General features: G+C 34.9%; 1 protein-coding gene across 1 annotated transcript in view; it reads left to right on the top strand.

Moving 5' to 3' along the window:
• The window catches only part of LOC143251822 (sushi, von Willebrand factor type A, EGF and pentraxin domain-containing protein 1-like), a 67,992-nt gene that overhangs the window by 11,958 nt on the left and 41,649 nt on the right, over positions 1-14,385 (top strand). Inside the window, exon 3 of the mRNA XM_076503062.1 lies at positions 12,115-12,294. Within this exon, the coding sequence (XP_076359177.1) occupies positions 12,115-12,294 (180 nt within the window). The remainder of the gene's footprint in view (positions 1-12,114; positions 12,295-14,385) is intronic.

Below are 14,385 nucleotides of genomic sequence, written 5' to 3'. Positions count from 1 at the left end.
CCATGCTCCTTAAAGTCTATGTTGCTACATCCAGTCGTATTCTGTCTGACAGCCGTTCATATAGACCATAGCACTGCAACCTAACTTCCGTTACAAAAGTACACCACCACAACTTAATAACTTCCCATATTTCATCGAATATTCGAGGACGATGGTTTCCAAGCGCATGCTTCAATAGTTTGATTTTACAGAAAGCCATAGGCGCTACATATGGTGACGTGACCGGTACATCTTTATATTAATATTAATTTCCAATCAGAGCAAGTTATATACTTAGAGCGAAACCAAACATCACTGTAGCTTATTAAATGTATGTTTCTTACGTTACTAATTACAAAGATTGGAATATATCATTTCGTCTATAATATAGTGTAGCGTAGTACCGAGTACAATATAGTGTAGTGTTGTACCGATTACAATATAATATAGTGCAGTGTAGTACCGAGTACAATATAATATAGTGTAGTGTAGTACCGAGTACAATATAGTGTAGTGTAGTGTAGTACCGAGTACAATATAATATAGTGTAGTGTAGTACCGAGTACAATATAATATAGTGCAGTGTAGTACCGAGTACAATATAGTGTAGTGTAGTACCGAGTACAATATAATATAGTGCAGTGTAGTACCGAGTACAATATAGTGTAGTGTAGTACCGAGTACAATATAGTGTAGTGTAGTACCGAGTACAATATAGTGTAGTGTAGTACAGAGTACAATATGATATAGTGCAGTGTAGTACCGAGTACAATATGACATAGTGCAGTGTAGTACCGAGTACAATATGACATAGTGCAGTGTAGTACCGAGTACAATATAGTGTACTGTAGTACCGAGTACAATATAGTGTAGTGTAGTACCGAGTACAATATAGTGTAGTGTAGTACAGAGTACAATATGATATAGTGCAGTGTAGTACCGAGTACAATATGACATAGTGCAGTGTAGTACCGAGTACAATATAGTGCAGTGTAGTACCGAGTACAATATAGTGTAGTGTAGTACCGAGTACAATATAATATAGTGTAGTGTAGTACCGAGTACAATATAGTGTAGTGTAGTACAGAGTACAATATGATATAGTGCAGTGTAGTACCGAGTACAATATGATATAGTGCAGTGTAGTACCGAGTACAATATGATATAGTGCAGTGTAGTACCGATTACAATATAATATAGTGCAGTGTAGTACCGAGTACAATATAATATAGTGTAGTGTAGTACCGAGTACAATATAATATAGTGTAGTGTAGTACCGAGTACAATATAGTGTAGTGTAGTACCGAGTACAATATAATATAGTGTAGTGTAGTACCGAGTACAATATAATATAGTGCAGTGTAGTACCGAGTACAATATGATATAGTGCAGTGTAGTACCGAGTACAATATAGTGTAGTGTAGTACCGAGTACAATATGATATAGTGCATTGTAGTACCGAGTACAATATGACATAGTGCAGTGTAGTACCGAGTACAATATAGTGTAGTGTAGTACCGAGTACAATATAATATAGTGTAGTGTAGTACCGAGTACAATATGATATAGTGCAGTGTAGTACCGAGTACAATATAATATAGTGTAGTGTAGTACCGAGTACAATATGATATAGTGCAGTGTAGTACCGAGTACAATATAATATAGTGTAGTGTAGTACCGAGTACAATATAATATAGTGTAGTGTAGTACCGAGTACAATATGATATAGTGCAGTGTAGTACCGAGTACAATATAATATAGTGCAGTGTAGTACCGAGTACAATATAATATAGTGTAGTGTAGTACCGAGTACTATATAGTGTAGTGTAGTACCGAGTACAATATAATATAGTGTAGTGTAGTACCGAGTACAATATAATATAGTGTATTGTAGTACTGAGTACAATATAATATAGCGTAGTGTAGTACCGAGTACAATATAATATAGTGTAGTGTACAGTATAGTATAATAGTGTAGTACAGTGCAACGTGGTAGGTACAAATTTCCAATAAATAATTCCATTTCATTCTAATGTCAGTATTATCTGATATATACTACCTTCTCTAATGCTGGGTATATTACATATTTTTTTCGTGACTCAAATGTTCAACAATATAGTATAAGATCTGACAATATCCTGCACAATCATACTGGGATTTTGTAAAGATTTCAATACAATATTGTATAAGATCTGACAATATCCTGCACAATCATACTGGGATTTGTAAAGATTTCAATACAATATTGTATAAGATCTGACAATATCCTATATAATCATACTGGGATTTTGTAAAGATTTCAATACAATATTGTATAAGATCTGACAATATCCTATATAATCATACTGGGATTTTGTAAAGATTTCAATACAATATTGTATAAGATCTGACAATATCCTGTATAATCATACTGGGATTTTGTAAAGATTTTAATACAATATTGTATAAGCTCTGACAATATCCTATATAATCATACTGGGATTTTGTAAAGATTTCAATACAATATTGTATAAGATCTGACAATATCATATATAATCATACTAGGGATTTTGTAAATGTTTCAATACAATATTGTATAAGCTCTGACAATATCCTATATAATCATACTGGGATTTTGTAAAGATTTCAATACAATATTGTATAAGCTCAGACAATATCCTATATAATCATACTGAGATTTTGTAAAGATTTCAATACAATATTGTATAAGATCTGACAATATCATATATAATCATCCTGGGATTTTGTAAAGATTTCAATACAATATTGTATAAGATCTGACAATAACATATATAATCATACTGGGATTTTGTAAATGTTTCAATACAATATTGTATAAGCTCTGACAATATCCTATATAATCATACTGAGATTTTGTAAAGATTTCAATACAATATTGTATAAGATCTGACAATATCATATATAATCATACTGGGATTTTGTAAATATTTCAGTAAATATTATAGGCTACATAAAAAATAAAATTCATTTCAATATGTATATTCTCATGATCATGCACGAGGTTCAGTCAGTTCCGTAGACTCCTGTGAAAGTTACATGTTGAATATCATAAATAATTACTAAAAAGGGTAAATATTTTATATAACATAAATAATTAATTATATATGTTGTTATGGAATATGAAACTAAATATATATTTCTAGTTTTCCAAACTTCTGAGGAGATTGACCTTATTCTTCACATTATTATAAATTAATTAGACTGGTTCCTTTCTAGGGCGACTTCCAACATTTCCAAGATTATCTAATACAATGTGTACATAGAACAAAATAAGGTAATATAAAGTAGCGAACTTTATTTCCTGCTGTAGATTCGTTCAGTACGTGGAAGAACAGTAGTAGGATTAATCAAGTTGTAATGGCATGGCTCAAGTTAAGGGTAGAAACATTCGAATAGGTATAACTGTTTATTTGTTGTAATTTAACGCAATCAGTATTGAAACCCGGTTTCTAGCGTCATACGTCCATATGCATACCGTTGTGCCACTAGGGGGCTACAGAAATAACACCTGAACAGTCTAAACTAAACTGGTTTTACTGTACCAATATAAATAACAATAAGTAAGAAACATAATACAACAAGGGCTACAGAATATATAAATATTATTACAATGATTAGGAAAAAATATATAAGATACGTACCGTAATGAGACAATAAGAAATCCAGTGTTTGGTGAAATGTGTTGTGTATTATATTATCTATTGAATAGCAAGACGTTAATTTGTTATTTTTCTTAGCTTTTAATCTGTTCCTCATTTCCAAAAATGTATTTAAAGCGCCAACTCATTAACAAATTTTGTAAGTGAAGGCCTTGTTCACGTTTGTGAACTTACGTAGCAAGATGATAATAAAGTTAATAGCAAATTAAAAACAAAACTTTAATAAGATGACTCAAATGAGAGGAGATCGTATTATACGTTCAGTCCAACTGTTAAATGTGAAAAGCAAGCTAAATTATTTTCGTAAACAGAGCTTGAAAACATTCGACGAAGCTGTAACAGTGACTTCTCCAAGATGGCGGACTCGTGGCACATTTCAAGATCTATAATGTTGTAGCTATGTTAGGACGGTTGGTAAGGGTATTAACGCTCTTACTAATAAAGCAGAGAACAACGTTTCGACCTTCTTAGGCCATCTTTAGGTTAAAAAAACTTATGTCCAAAGAAAGTCGAAACGTTGTTCTCTACTTTATAAATAAATGTTTTAATACCCATACCAGCCGTCCTCATACATTTTCACTTCAAGTGGGTCTCTACATCACGAGTGTTGTAGCTAGTTTTTTATGGTAAAAAGTACGAAACCAGAGCAGTATGTTCATCACGAACAAACAAAGTAATGTGGAGTGAAAGAGATGAGTGATCACCATGACAACCTGGAATTGCTGTTGTTAAATTTCAAAAGATTGTTTGAGGTGTGACTCATTTCCAATAAAATACAAACGAATTTGTTCATCGTAGCTCAGCACAAAAATATATCAGGTCATCCCATAAGTGATGTCCGAAAAATTAATACAGAAAGTGCATCATCATTTCTGTCTATGTAGAAGGCTTTAATGACTAAAATATGTAGTAGGACGTGTATAAAAATGTTCAGACAAACAAAAGAAACTAACCAAACTCCAATTTTTCAGATCATTAATCCAATAAACCCTTATGAAGATGGATGTGTCTGAGGAGCACATTCGGTATATAATGCTTTATGAGTTTGAAAACTACACGAAACATTCAAGGTGTTTATGGTGCGGAGTATATCAATGAAAGAAAATATCGAAGGTGGTTTGAAAAGTTCAAATCAAGTGACTACAACGTAAGTGATGCGCTACGTTCAGGTCATCCCGTTGAGTTTAATGATGACTTGCTGCTGACTGCACTTGATGTAGATTGTGTGTAACAGCTGAGAAACTAGCTCAAAAGCTTAACTCAACCCATTTAATAATTCACCGTTATCTGCAACAGCACGGAAAGGTGTCAAAACTTGGATAAAGGGGCCCCATGATTTGACAGAAACCAACCTTAGAGCAAGAGTAGACATTTGCACTTCTCTTCACTTTCGTGAACGTAAGTCACCTTTTGTTGGGCAGATTAGTGACTGAAGATGAAAAATAAATATTTTATAAAAATGTTAAGCGCCGCAGATAATGGCTTAGCGCAAGTAAACTGGATAAAGCACAGCCTAAAATGGAACTTCACCCAAGGAAAGTATTGTTAAGCGTTTGGCGAGATATTGTTGACATGATCCACTTTGAGTTGCTGCCACTCAATGTAACGATGACATCATACATCTACTGTCAACAGTTAAAGCGCTTGAATGTTGCACTGAAAGAAAAAAGCCCTGCTTTGATCAGTCGTAAAGGTGTTGTGTTACACCAGGATAATGCATGGCCCCATGCAGCAAGGATCACATCTGTAAAGATTGAAGAGATAGGTTGGGAGAAACTTCCACATCCTCCTTATTCTCCAGACCTTGTCCCATCTGATTATCATCTATTCCGAAGTTTACAGAAGTATCTTGTTGAAAAGGAACTTGGAACATATGAAGATGTCAAACCTACCCACACTACATTTTTTTCCCTTCAAACCCCAAGAGGTTTATAGAAATGGCATTTAGAAGCTTGTGAATCGTTGGCAGGAAAAAACTGATAATAATAGAACATACAGAATTGATTAAATAACACTAAGCGTTTGAAATCCTTTCTCTTTTTCTGAACCAAGAATCGGACATTACTTAAAGGATGACCTGATACACTGGGCTATACCAACTACAGGTACTGAAACCCATCTTTATAGTTATAAGTCCGCTGTACTATCTACAGGTACTGAAACCCATCTTTATAGTTATAAGTCCGCTGTACCATCTACTGGTACTGAAACCCATCTTTATAGTTATAAGTTCGCTGTACCATCTACTGGTACTGAAACCCATCTTTATAGTTATAAGTCCGCTGTACTATCTACAGGTACTGAAACCCATCTTTATAGTTATAAGTCCGCTGTACCAACCACAGGTACTGAAACCCATTTTTATAGTTTGCTATGTCACCAGGGAGCATACGACAGAAAACGTAAACGTTAGAGGATTAAAGGTTTTGTTTTACAAGGAAATTGAATTGGGTATTGATAGAGTAAAATAAAAAATGTGTTATGAAAATCGATAAATAAGATAATTTGAAAGACATATAACGAAAAACAACACATGGAGAAAATTATCATGAAATCCGTTTATAAGACTGATGGTAGTAAGAAAATATGTCAAACACGAGGAAGAAAACAAGATGCCTTATTCAAGGTAAATCACCATTACTGGACAGACTGAAGAAAACAAGAAGCCTTATTCAAGGTAAATCACCATTACTGGACAGACTGAAGAAAACAAGATGTTCTATTCAAGGTAAATCACCATTACTGGACAGACTGAAGAAAACAAGATGCCTTATTCAAGGTAAATCACAATTACAGGACAGACTGAAGAAAACAAGATGCCTTATTCAAGGTAATTCACCATTACTGGACAGACTGAAGAAAACAAGATGTTCTATTCAAGGTAATTCACCATTACTGGACAGACTGAAGAAAACAAGATGTTCTATTCAAGGTAATTCACCATTACTGGACAGACTGAAGAAAACAAGATGTTCTATTCAAGGTAAATCACCATTACTGGACAGACTGAAGAAAACAAGATGTTCTATTCAAGGTAAATCACCATTACTGGACAGACTGAAGAAAACAAGATGCCTTATTCAAGGTAAATCACCATTACTGGACAGACTGAAGAAAACAAGATGTTCTATTCAAGGTAAATCACCATTACTGGACAGACTGAAGAAAACAAGATGTTCTATTCAAGGTAAATCACCTATACTGGACAGACTGAAGAAAACAAGATGTTCTATTCAAGGTAAATCACCATTACTGGACAGACTGAAGAAAACAAGAAGCCTTATTCAAGGTAAATCACCATTACTGGACAGACTGAAGAAAACAAGAAGCCTTATTCAAGGTAAATCACCATTACTGGACAGACTGGGATGTAATTACAACTTTACGATAACTGATTCCAGGATCTAGACTAAACGGAACGCAATCCAATAGACTTCTTTCGTTTCAGTATAATGTAGACATTGGATTCAATACCTATGAGAACCATATTAGTAATAGAATAGCATTATTAATAGAGAAACCGTGGAAAAATTATACACAAACACCTAGACCAACAACAAACAATCAAGAATATATCCCAAGATACAACAAACTACATAACCTTATACTGCTGGATATCATGTGTTCCAAACATCAGCGAAAAAATAGCCAACATTTGGAAAAAAATCAAACTTATAACAAAATACAACATTCCAGTAAACATCAATATTTATTCAAAAACTAGGTACAAAATTAAAGTCCATTCTATGTAAAAACTACATTGAGAAACACCACACCAACATTATTAATAAAATACATTGCAAGAACTGTCACGACTTCTATATTGGAGAAACAAGCAGAAAAATGGAAACTAGATTTAAAGAACAACAAAAAACACCTTTACACGTTTTTGAAAACTGCAAATCAAATAAACACAACATAACCATAGAACATACCCAGATATTAAGTAGGGAAACAAATATAAACACAACATAACCATAGAACATACCCAGATATTAAGTAGGGAAACAAATATAAACACAACATAACCATAGAACATACCCAGATATTAAGTAGGGAAACAAATATAAACACAACATAACCATAGAACATACCCAGATATTAAGTAGGGAAACAAATATAAACACACGAAAAATCAAGGAATCCCTACTTATACACACCCAGATATTAGCTAGGGTTTTCAGTGCCATAGAACAAAGTTAGTTTATAAACGCGCCCCATCGTGACAAAATGTCAAGCCATATACACACAGGGGGGTCCGTCATTCCTAATGTAAGGGGTCCGTCATTCCTAATTATGTAATATCAATTTGGCGCTCCTCACCCCCGATGCTGCGCCCGGGAACAGATGTACCCCCTTGGCCCTCCTAGCTACGCCACAACAACTAAAACCAAAATTAAACCAATATAAAGGAACACCTGGGATCTTAAGTTGCGTGGTTTATGAGTTTCTTTGATACTCTGTAAAGGCTGAATGTTTGTATTTAATCTAACACAGGGGTTCCCAAACGCTTTATACCTGTGGAGCTTCGCATCAGGATGAAAAACATTCTGGAGCCTTAATAAAGAAATACATTAAAAATAGAAACAATCGGTTACTAGAGTCAGATAATGTTTACTTTAAGCTTTTAGAATATGAATTTATTTAAAATATCAATATTTAAAGAAAAAATTTACTTCTACTTGTTCAAAAATTTCTGCTTACAAAATTTATATCAGTAAATGTACAGTGTACTTATTTATTTATTAGTGGCTTGGATGGGCTTGCTTTTGTTCACAAAGTAGTTCAATATTTGGTGTTAGGGTTGTTACCTGTAACAGCAAATCATCTTCAACATTTAGCCTGTTTCTAAATTTGGTCTTTGTAGCTGTATACAGTGAAAATGTTTCCTCACAAAGATATGTTGTTGGAAAACGCATCAACACTTTCCAAGCTCTGTTACTTATTTCAGGGTATTCTATGGCCATTTGAATCCAAAATTGTTTAATTTCTTCCTGCTGAAAATTTGTTTTTAGGTTGTAATGTTGAAATTTCTATAAGCTGGACTTTCGTTTTTAAAGACAAATAATTGGTATTTGCAGAGTCAACAAAAGGATTTAGAATCCACAGTAATTTTTCTAAATGAGGAAGGAAGTACTCTCTAACACTTGTACACAAATCAGATATATGTTGCAAGACTGAACCTTTTGTATCTTCACTTAAGAAAATTTCATTCATAAGTGAAAAACCACTGAGATTCCTAAAACAATCAAGATCTTCCATAAGTATACATTCACCCCAAAGTTTTATCTTACGTTGAAGTGCTTCCATTTTACTTTGAGCTTTGAAGTACGTCACCCTGGTACCCTGCATTGTAGCATTCACTTCATTTAGATAGGCAAATACATCCAACAGGTAAGCCACTTTCTGTATCCAGCATTTGTTCCTTAATGTGTATGCAATTTCAAAATGGCATTCAGATAAAAAAACAAAAAACCTATCTCCTTACGCAGTTCGCAAAACCGAGCAAACTCTTTTCCCCGAGAAAGCCATCGGACTTCAGTATGAGCAACAAATATTTATGCATTCTTTTTTGCAAGTATTTTCCCATTTGTTTCATTGCAAGTGCATGACGATGAAGAAAGTAGTATATACTCTCGATGTTCGAGTTTTATGAGTGTCACTGCGCCTGAAAATTTTCCAATCATAGTTGCAGCCCCATCAGTGCAAATACTTGAGCAAAGTTGCGATTAGATCTCATGTTCTTTCTAAAAAAGAAATCGATTAGTTTAAATATTTCTTCTCCTGTTGTTTGCGTAGGCAAAGGTTTGCAAATTAGCATGTCTTCTTCAAAACCAGCTTCGTGAATATAGTGAACAAACACAAGTAGCATCGCATAACCTGCGACATCTGTTGATTCATTCCTTTGAAAAGCAAAAGTTGGACTCGTTTTCACTCGCCTTATTAACTACGTTAAGCAATTTGCTGACATATCCTTCATTCTTCGAGAAACCGAGTTGTCAGAAAGGTGCACAGAGTTAATGTTTTTAAGAATGTTTTCATGAATCGTGCATTCTACCAAATCTTTTACGCACGGTTTTATCAAATCTTCTGCAATTGTATAAGTTTCACCTACCTTTGCAACACGATATGAAGCAACAATAGCACCTTTGTTGTCCTGATGGACAAACGAATGTAGCTTTTCTTGTATTTAATTGTAAACACTTTCTTTTCAAATACTCGGAAAATGGTTTGTTTGTTTGTTTGTTTTTGAATTTCGTATAAAGCTACTCGAGGGCTATCTGTGCTAGCCGTCCCTAATTTAGCAGTGTAAGACTAGAGGGAAGGCAGCTAGTCATCACCACCCACCCCCAACTCTTGGGCTACTCTTTTACCAACGAATAGTGGGATTGACCGTAACGTTATAACGCCCCCACGGCTGAAAGGGCGAGCATATTTGGCGCGACCGGGATGCGAACCCGCGACCATCGGATTACGAGTCGAACGCCTTAATACGCTTGGCCATGCCGGGCTAATGCGGCTTTTAAAAGACAGTTGGCGTCACTACTCAGGATTGACCGATGTTCCATTAGAAGATTATAGACTATCGTGCATTTCCGGTGGTGTCACGATCGAAGTTAATTGAGATTGTATGAACATTTTCACCGCGTCAGAAAATAATTTAGTACAAACGGTACAGTATTAGAATAAGTTATAAATGTGCAGGCTTTAGAGAACAATGGAGGAGTAATAATACTCCAATATAAATATAGAAGTATTTGGGGAAAATGTTATTAGCTGTACAGACCAAACAAGATAGGGGTGGAAGTGAATATAATACTTTATCAGATAAAGATCACACAGGAGGCTAGATCGTTTTCACATAGCCACGGAGAATAAAATAACCAGTGAAGTTAATTAGCTCGTGTAACTTGAAGTTTATTATAAAATGAAAAGTAGTAATTAACATATGATTATATCTAAAATCACATGAAAAACAAGACAAACTCTGATATAAAATCACATGAAAAACAAGACAAACTCTAATGTACTGTAGTAGAGCAGATCTTTCAAATTCTATTAAGTTATTTCAGGAGTGTGTGTGTGTTTTCTTATAGCAAAGCCACATCGGGCTATCTACTGAACCCACCGAGGGGAATAGAACCGCTGATTTTAGCTTTGTAAATCCGGAGACATACCGCTGTACCGGGGGGCGTTATTTCAGGAAGATAATTCAACTTTAAACCCATGTGCACGCACATTTACAAGGGTTCGGTCGAACCCCTATTTTTGTGATATAAAAATTATGCTTGTATCGTTTAAACGCAGCTGCTTATGGTATTTGACGTTTTGGATATTTGTGCATTTTGTGTAAACAGCCAAATAATGGTTTAATTTAAATAATTGTTTAAGGTATATTTAAATAATTGTTTATTTCATGCAAACTTGCCTCCTGGTTTAATATTATAGCACATATATTTTACACATTTTCTTGGGTGGCATGTCCCCAGACCACTGTTGTATTAGAATGCTTTACATGCTGATTTTGCGTTGTACAACATGATTTGGACCTTGATGGCGCAAATCAGAATCATCTTTCAAACATTCTGCTTACAGGACTGACATGACGACAATAAATTACTTTAACGTTTCTTCAAACCTTATCACTTTTACACTTCGTTAAATTACTGTAGGCCAAGTTACGAACCAGACAAAATAACCTCGATATAAATATATACTTTGAAATCCATTTATACTCTCTAACTTGCCTAACAACGTTTCATGAAACTTGGTATTATAATCTAAGTTGGGATATACTATAAAAATTGAAGTTAGATCTTTCGAACTTTTTAGGCTTCTGTGCCTTCTAACTAACACATTACAATATTACCATCATAGCTTACAACAATACAAGTTGGAAAGGAACAAACTTATGTGATATTTTTGGTTTATTTTGTGTATTTTGTTTACTATAGTTCCTTCACAATAAAGCTAGTTATTTATATATGTTAATTTAGTATTATACATGGATTTCTACCGCCAGTATTTCCCATTGCTTTCCAAAACTTATGACAATTTATTTTAAGTTTTCGCCGATAATCAAATAAGTTAACTACAGGGTGGTACGTAAGTCCTTACCCATCCATATGTTATTATGTTATATTCAATTACGCATGTATTATAAATTTGTTTCTTTTTTTTCAGAGAAATATGGCTGATGTAAGCCCATTTACATTTGAAGAGCGTATTGTGACATAATATTATGTGGCGTGAATGAGGGACAGCACACAGATACACTGGATACATAAGATATATGGATGGTTAGGGACTTACCGGCCACCCTGTATATTAAAACTATATATAAGTAAAGAGTTTGGTAGGCATAATCATTTTTTTTTGGCTAATCGCGAATACACCACAACTTAGTAGCTACAGACGTAAAATGAGAAGTGCTTTTTTACAACTTATATTTCAGATATAAAAGAATTGAGCTGGGATGTTGCTAAAGACGTCAGTTTGTGTGACAGTTTTTGTACAGCCAAGTCTGATTGTTGTGACGAGAACGCCAATTGTTTCTGTGGAACCAGAGGAGGCCGTTACGAATGTGCTTGTGGAGCAGGGTATTTTGGAAGTGGACATCGAGGAGAGTGCAAAAGTAAGTATTTATTAAAATCAACAAATTTTCCAGAAATAATTTTCAACAAATAATAAACACATAACTCAAAGGATTTTCACACAAAAAAGTATGAAAACAAATAGACTAACTACACAGCAGGTGCAGAATGGTCTAAAACGTGAGTCACAATTTAAACATCTTTCTGGTTGCGAAGAAATAGACGAGATCGGTCGGCAACAACTAAACTTCCAATAAAATATAACGGTACAACATGGCACTGTATTCCTGTAATAAAATATAACGGTACAACATGGCACTGTATTCCTGTAATAAAATATAACGGTACAACATGGCACTGTATTCCTGTAATAAAATATAACGGTACAACATGGCACTGTATTCCTGTAATAAAATATAACGGTACAACATGGCACTGTATTCCTGTAATAAAATATAACGGTAACAACACTGGCACGGTACAACATGGCACTGTATTCCTGTAATAAAATATAACGGTACAACATGGCACTGTAATAAAATATAACGGTACAACATGGCACTGTATTCCTGTAATAAAATATAACGGTACAACATGGCACTGTATTCCTGTATATATAACTGTAGGATCACAACATAAACACATTTCAATGTTTTGTTCTACGTACAGCTATGTGATCACAGTGTACAATCATTTAAAAGTTTTGTAGTGCATACAGCTGTAGGATCACAATAGGTCAATGTTTTAATGTAAATATAACTTTATGATCACAAAGAAAACACATATCAATGTTTTGTTGTGCATATAGTTGTAGAATTGCAATATCAACACATTTCAAAGTTTTGCTCTACTTATAACTGTAGGATCACAATGAAACCACATTTAAATGTTTTGTTGTACATATAATTGTATGATCACAATAGAAATACATTTAAATGTTTTGTAGTACACATAGTTGTAGGATCACAATAGAAATACATTTTAATGTTTTGTAGTACACATAGTTGTAGGATCACAATAGAAATACATTTTAATGTTTTGTTGCACATATAACTGTAGGATCACAACATAAACACATTTCATGATGAAACTTTGTAGAATGGACGGCAACTGCCTGTTATGGTGACAGAAGTGTAGAGGTTTCGAAAGTTTTTCGCCTTTCGTTATTAGGTCAGTGTGTGTTTTACACGAAACGAAGTCTTGGCAGGGGTTTACTTTAGAGACAGAGAAGTCCGAGGAACTCTCTGCCCATCAGGGGTGTTCAGGAACGTTGTACTTCCTCTTCGTCCCCGCTCGTGGAAAATTATTTATCTTTACGTGGGAGTTTTCCTGTATTTTAATTTGGCTTGTTTAAGGTGGTGAAGTGAGGTCGGGCTGTATGAAAATGTTAGGTGAGAACTCTGAGAGAAGGGAAATAGGCCAGGCCGAAACCCATACTCAAAAAAGTCATACGGCAGACGAGACGAAACATCAACACAAATGGCAGGATTCGTGGCCGGGCAAGGATGCTGTCTTGGCTGCGATCTAGAGATCTAATGCCCGAGATTTAGGTGTGGCGGGGTAGTACCCGAGAATAATCTACCTTGACCGTGCCCGGGAGTACTGGCAAGAATGTCAAGGTTGTTAATACATATTGAAATAGAACACGTGTGGCTTGAGGTAATAATGTAGAAGTAGCTAGTTGGATGGTGACTTGAGAACTACTTGCTTAAGGCTGGGAGGAAATTCAGGTTGAACTTGTGTGATGCCCAGAGGTGATGGAGAAAAACGTGAAAGTGGAGATGAGTCCGAGTGGCTGTTCTTCTTCGGTCTGGGATGATTTGTTTCTTCTTGCAATTTTAGTTTGTGACTTCTGAGTACTTGTGGATTTTGTTTGAACTGACACGTCGGTAGTCGTGGTTTGAGTGGTCTGAGTCTGGCTGGTGGCTGTATTACGTGAAGCTAGAACTGAGGTCTGGGATGATTTGTTTCTTCTTGCAATTTTAGTTTGTGACTTCTGAGTAGTTGTGGATTTTGTTTGAACTGACACGTCGGTAGTCGTGGTTTTAGTGGATCTGAGTCTGGCTGGTGGCTGTATTACGTGAAGCTAGAACTGAGGTCTGGCAGGAGTTATTGCATGTCTTCTTTGGATT

Source organism: Tachypleus tridentatus, chromosome 6 (genome assembly GCF_004210375.1).
Source record: "Tachypleus tridentatus isolate NWPU-2018 chromosome 6, ASM421037v1, whole genome shotgun sequence".
In the NCBI taxonomy this organism is placed as follows: Eukaryota; Metazoa; Arthropoda; class Merostomata; order Xiphosura; family Limulidae; genus Tachypleus; species Tachypleus tridentatus.
This window is presented reverse-complemented; position numbering and strand designations above follow the sequence as displayed.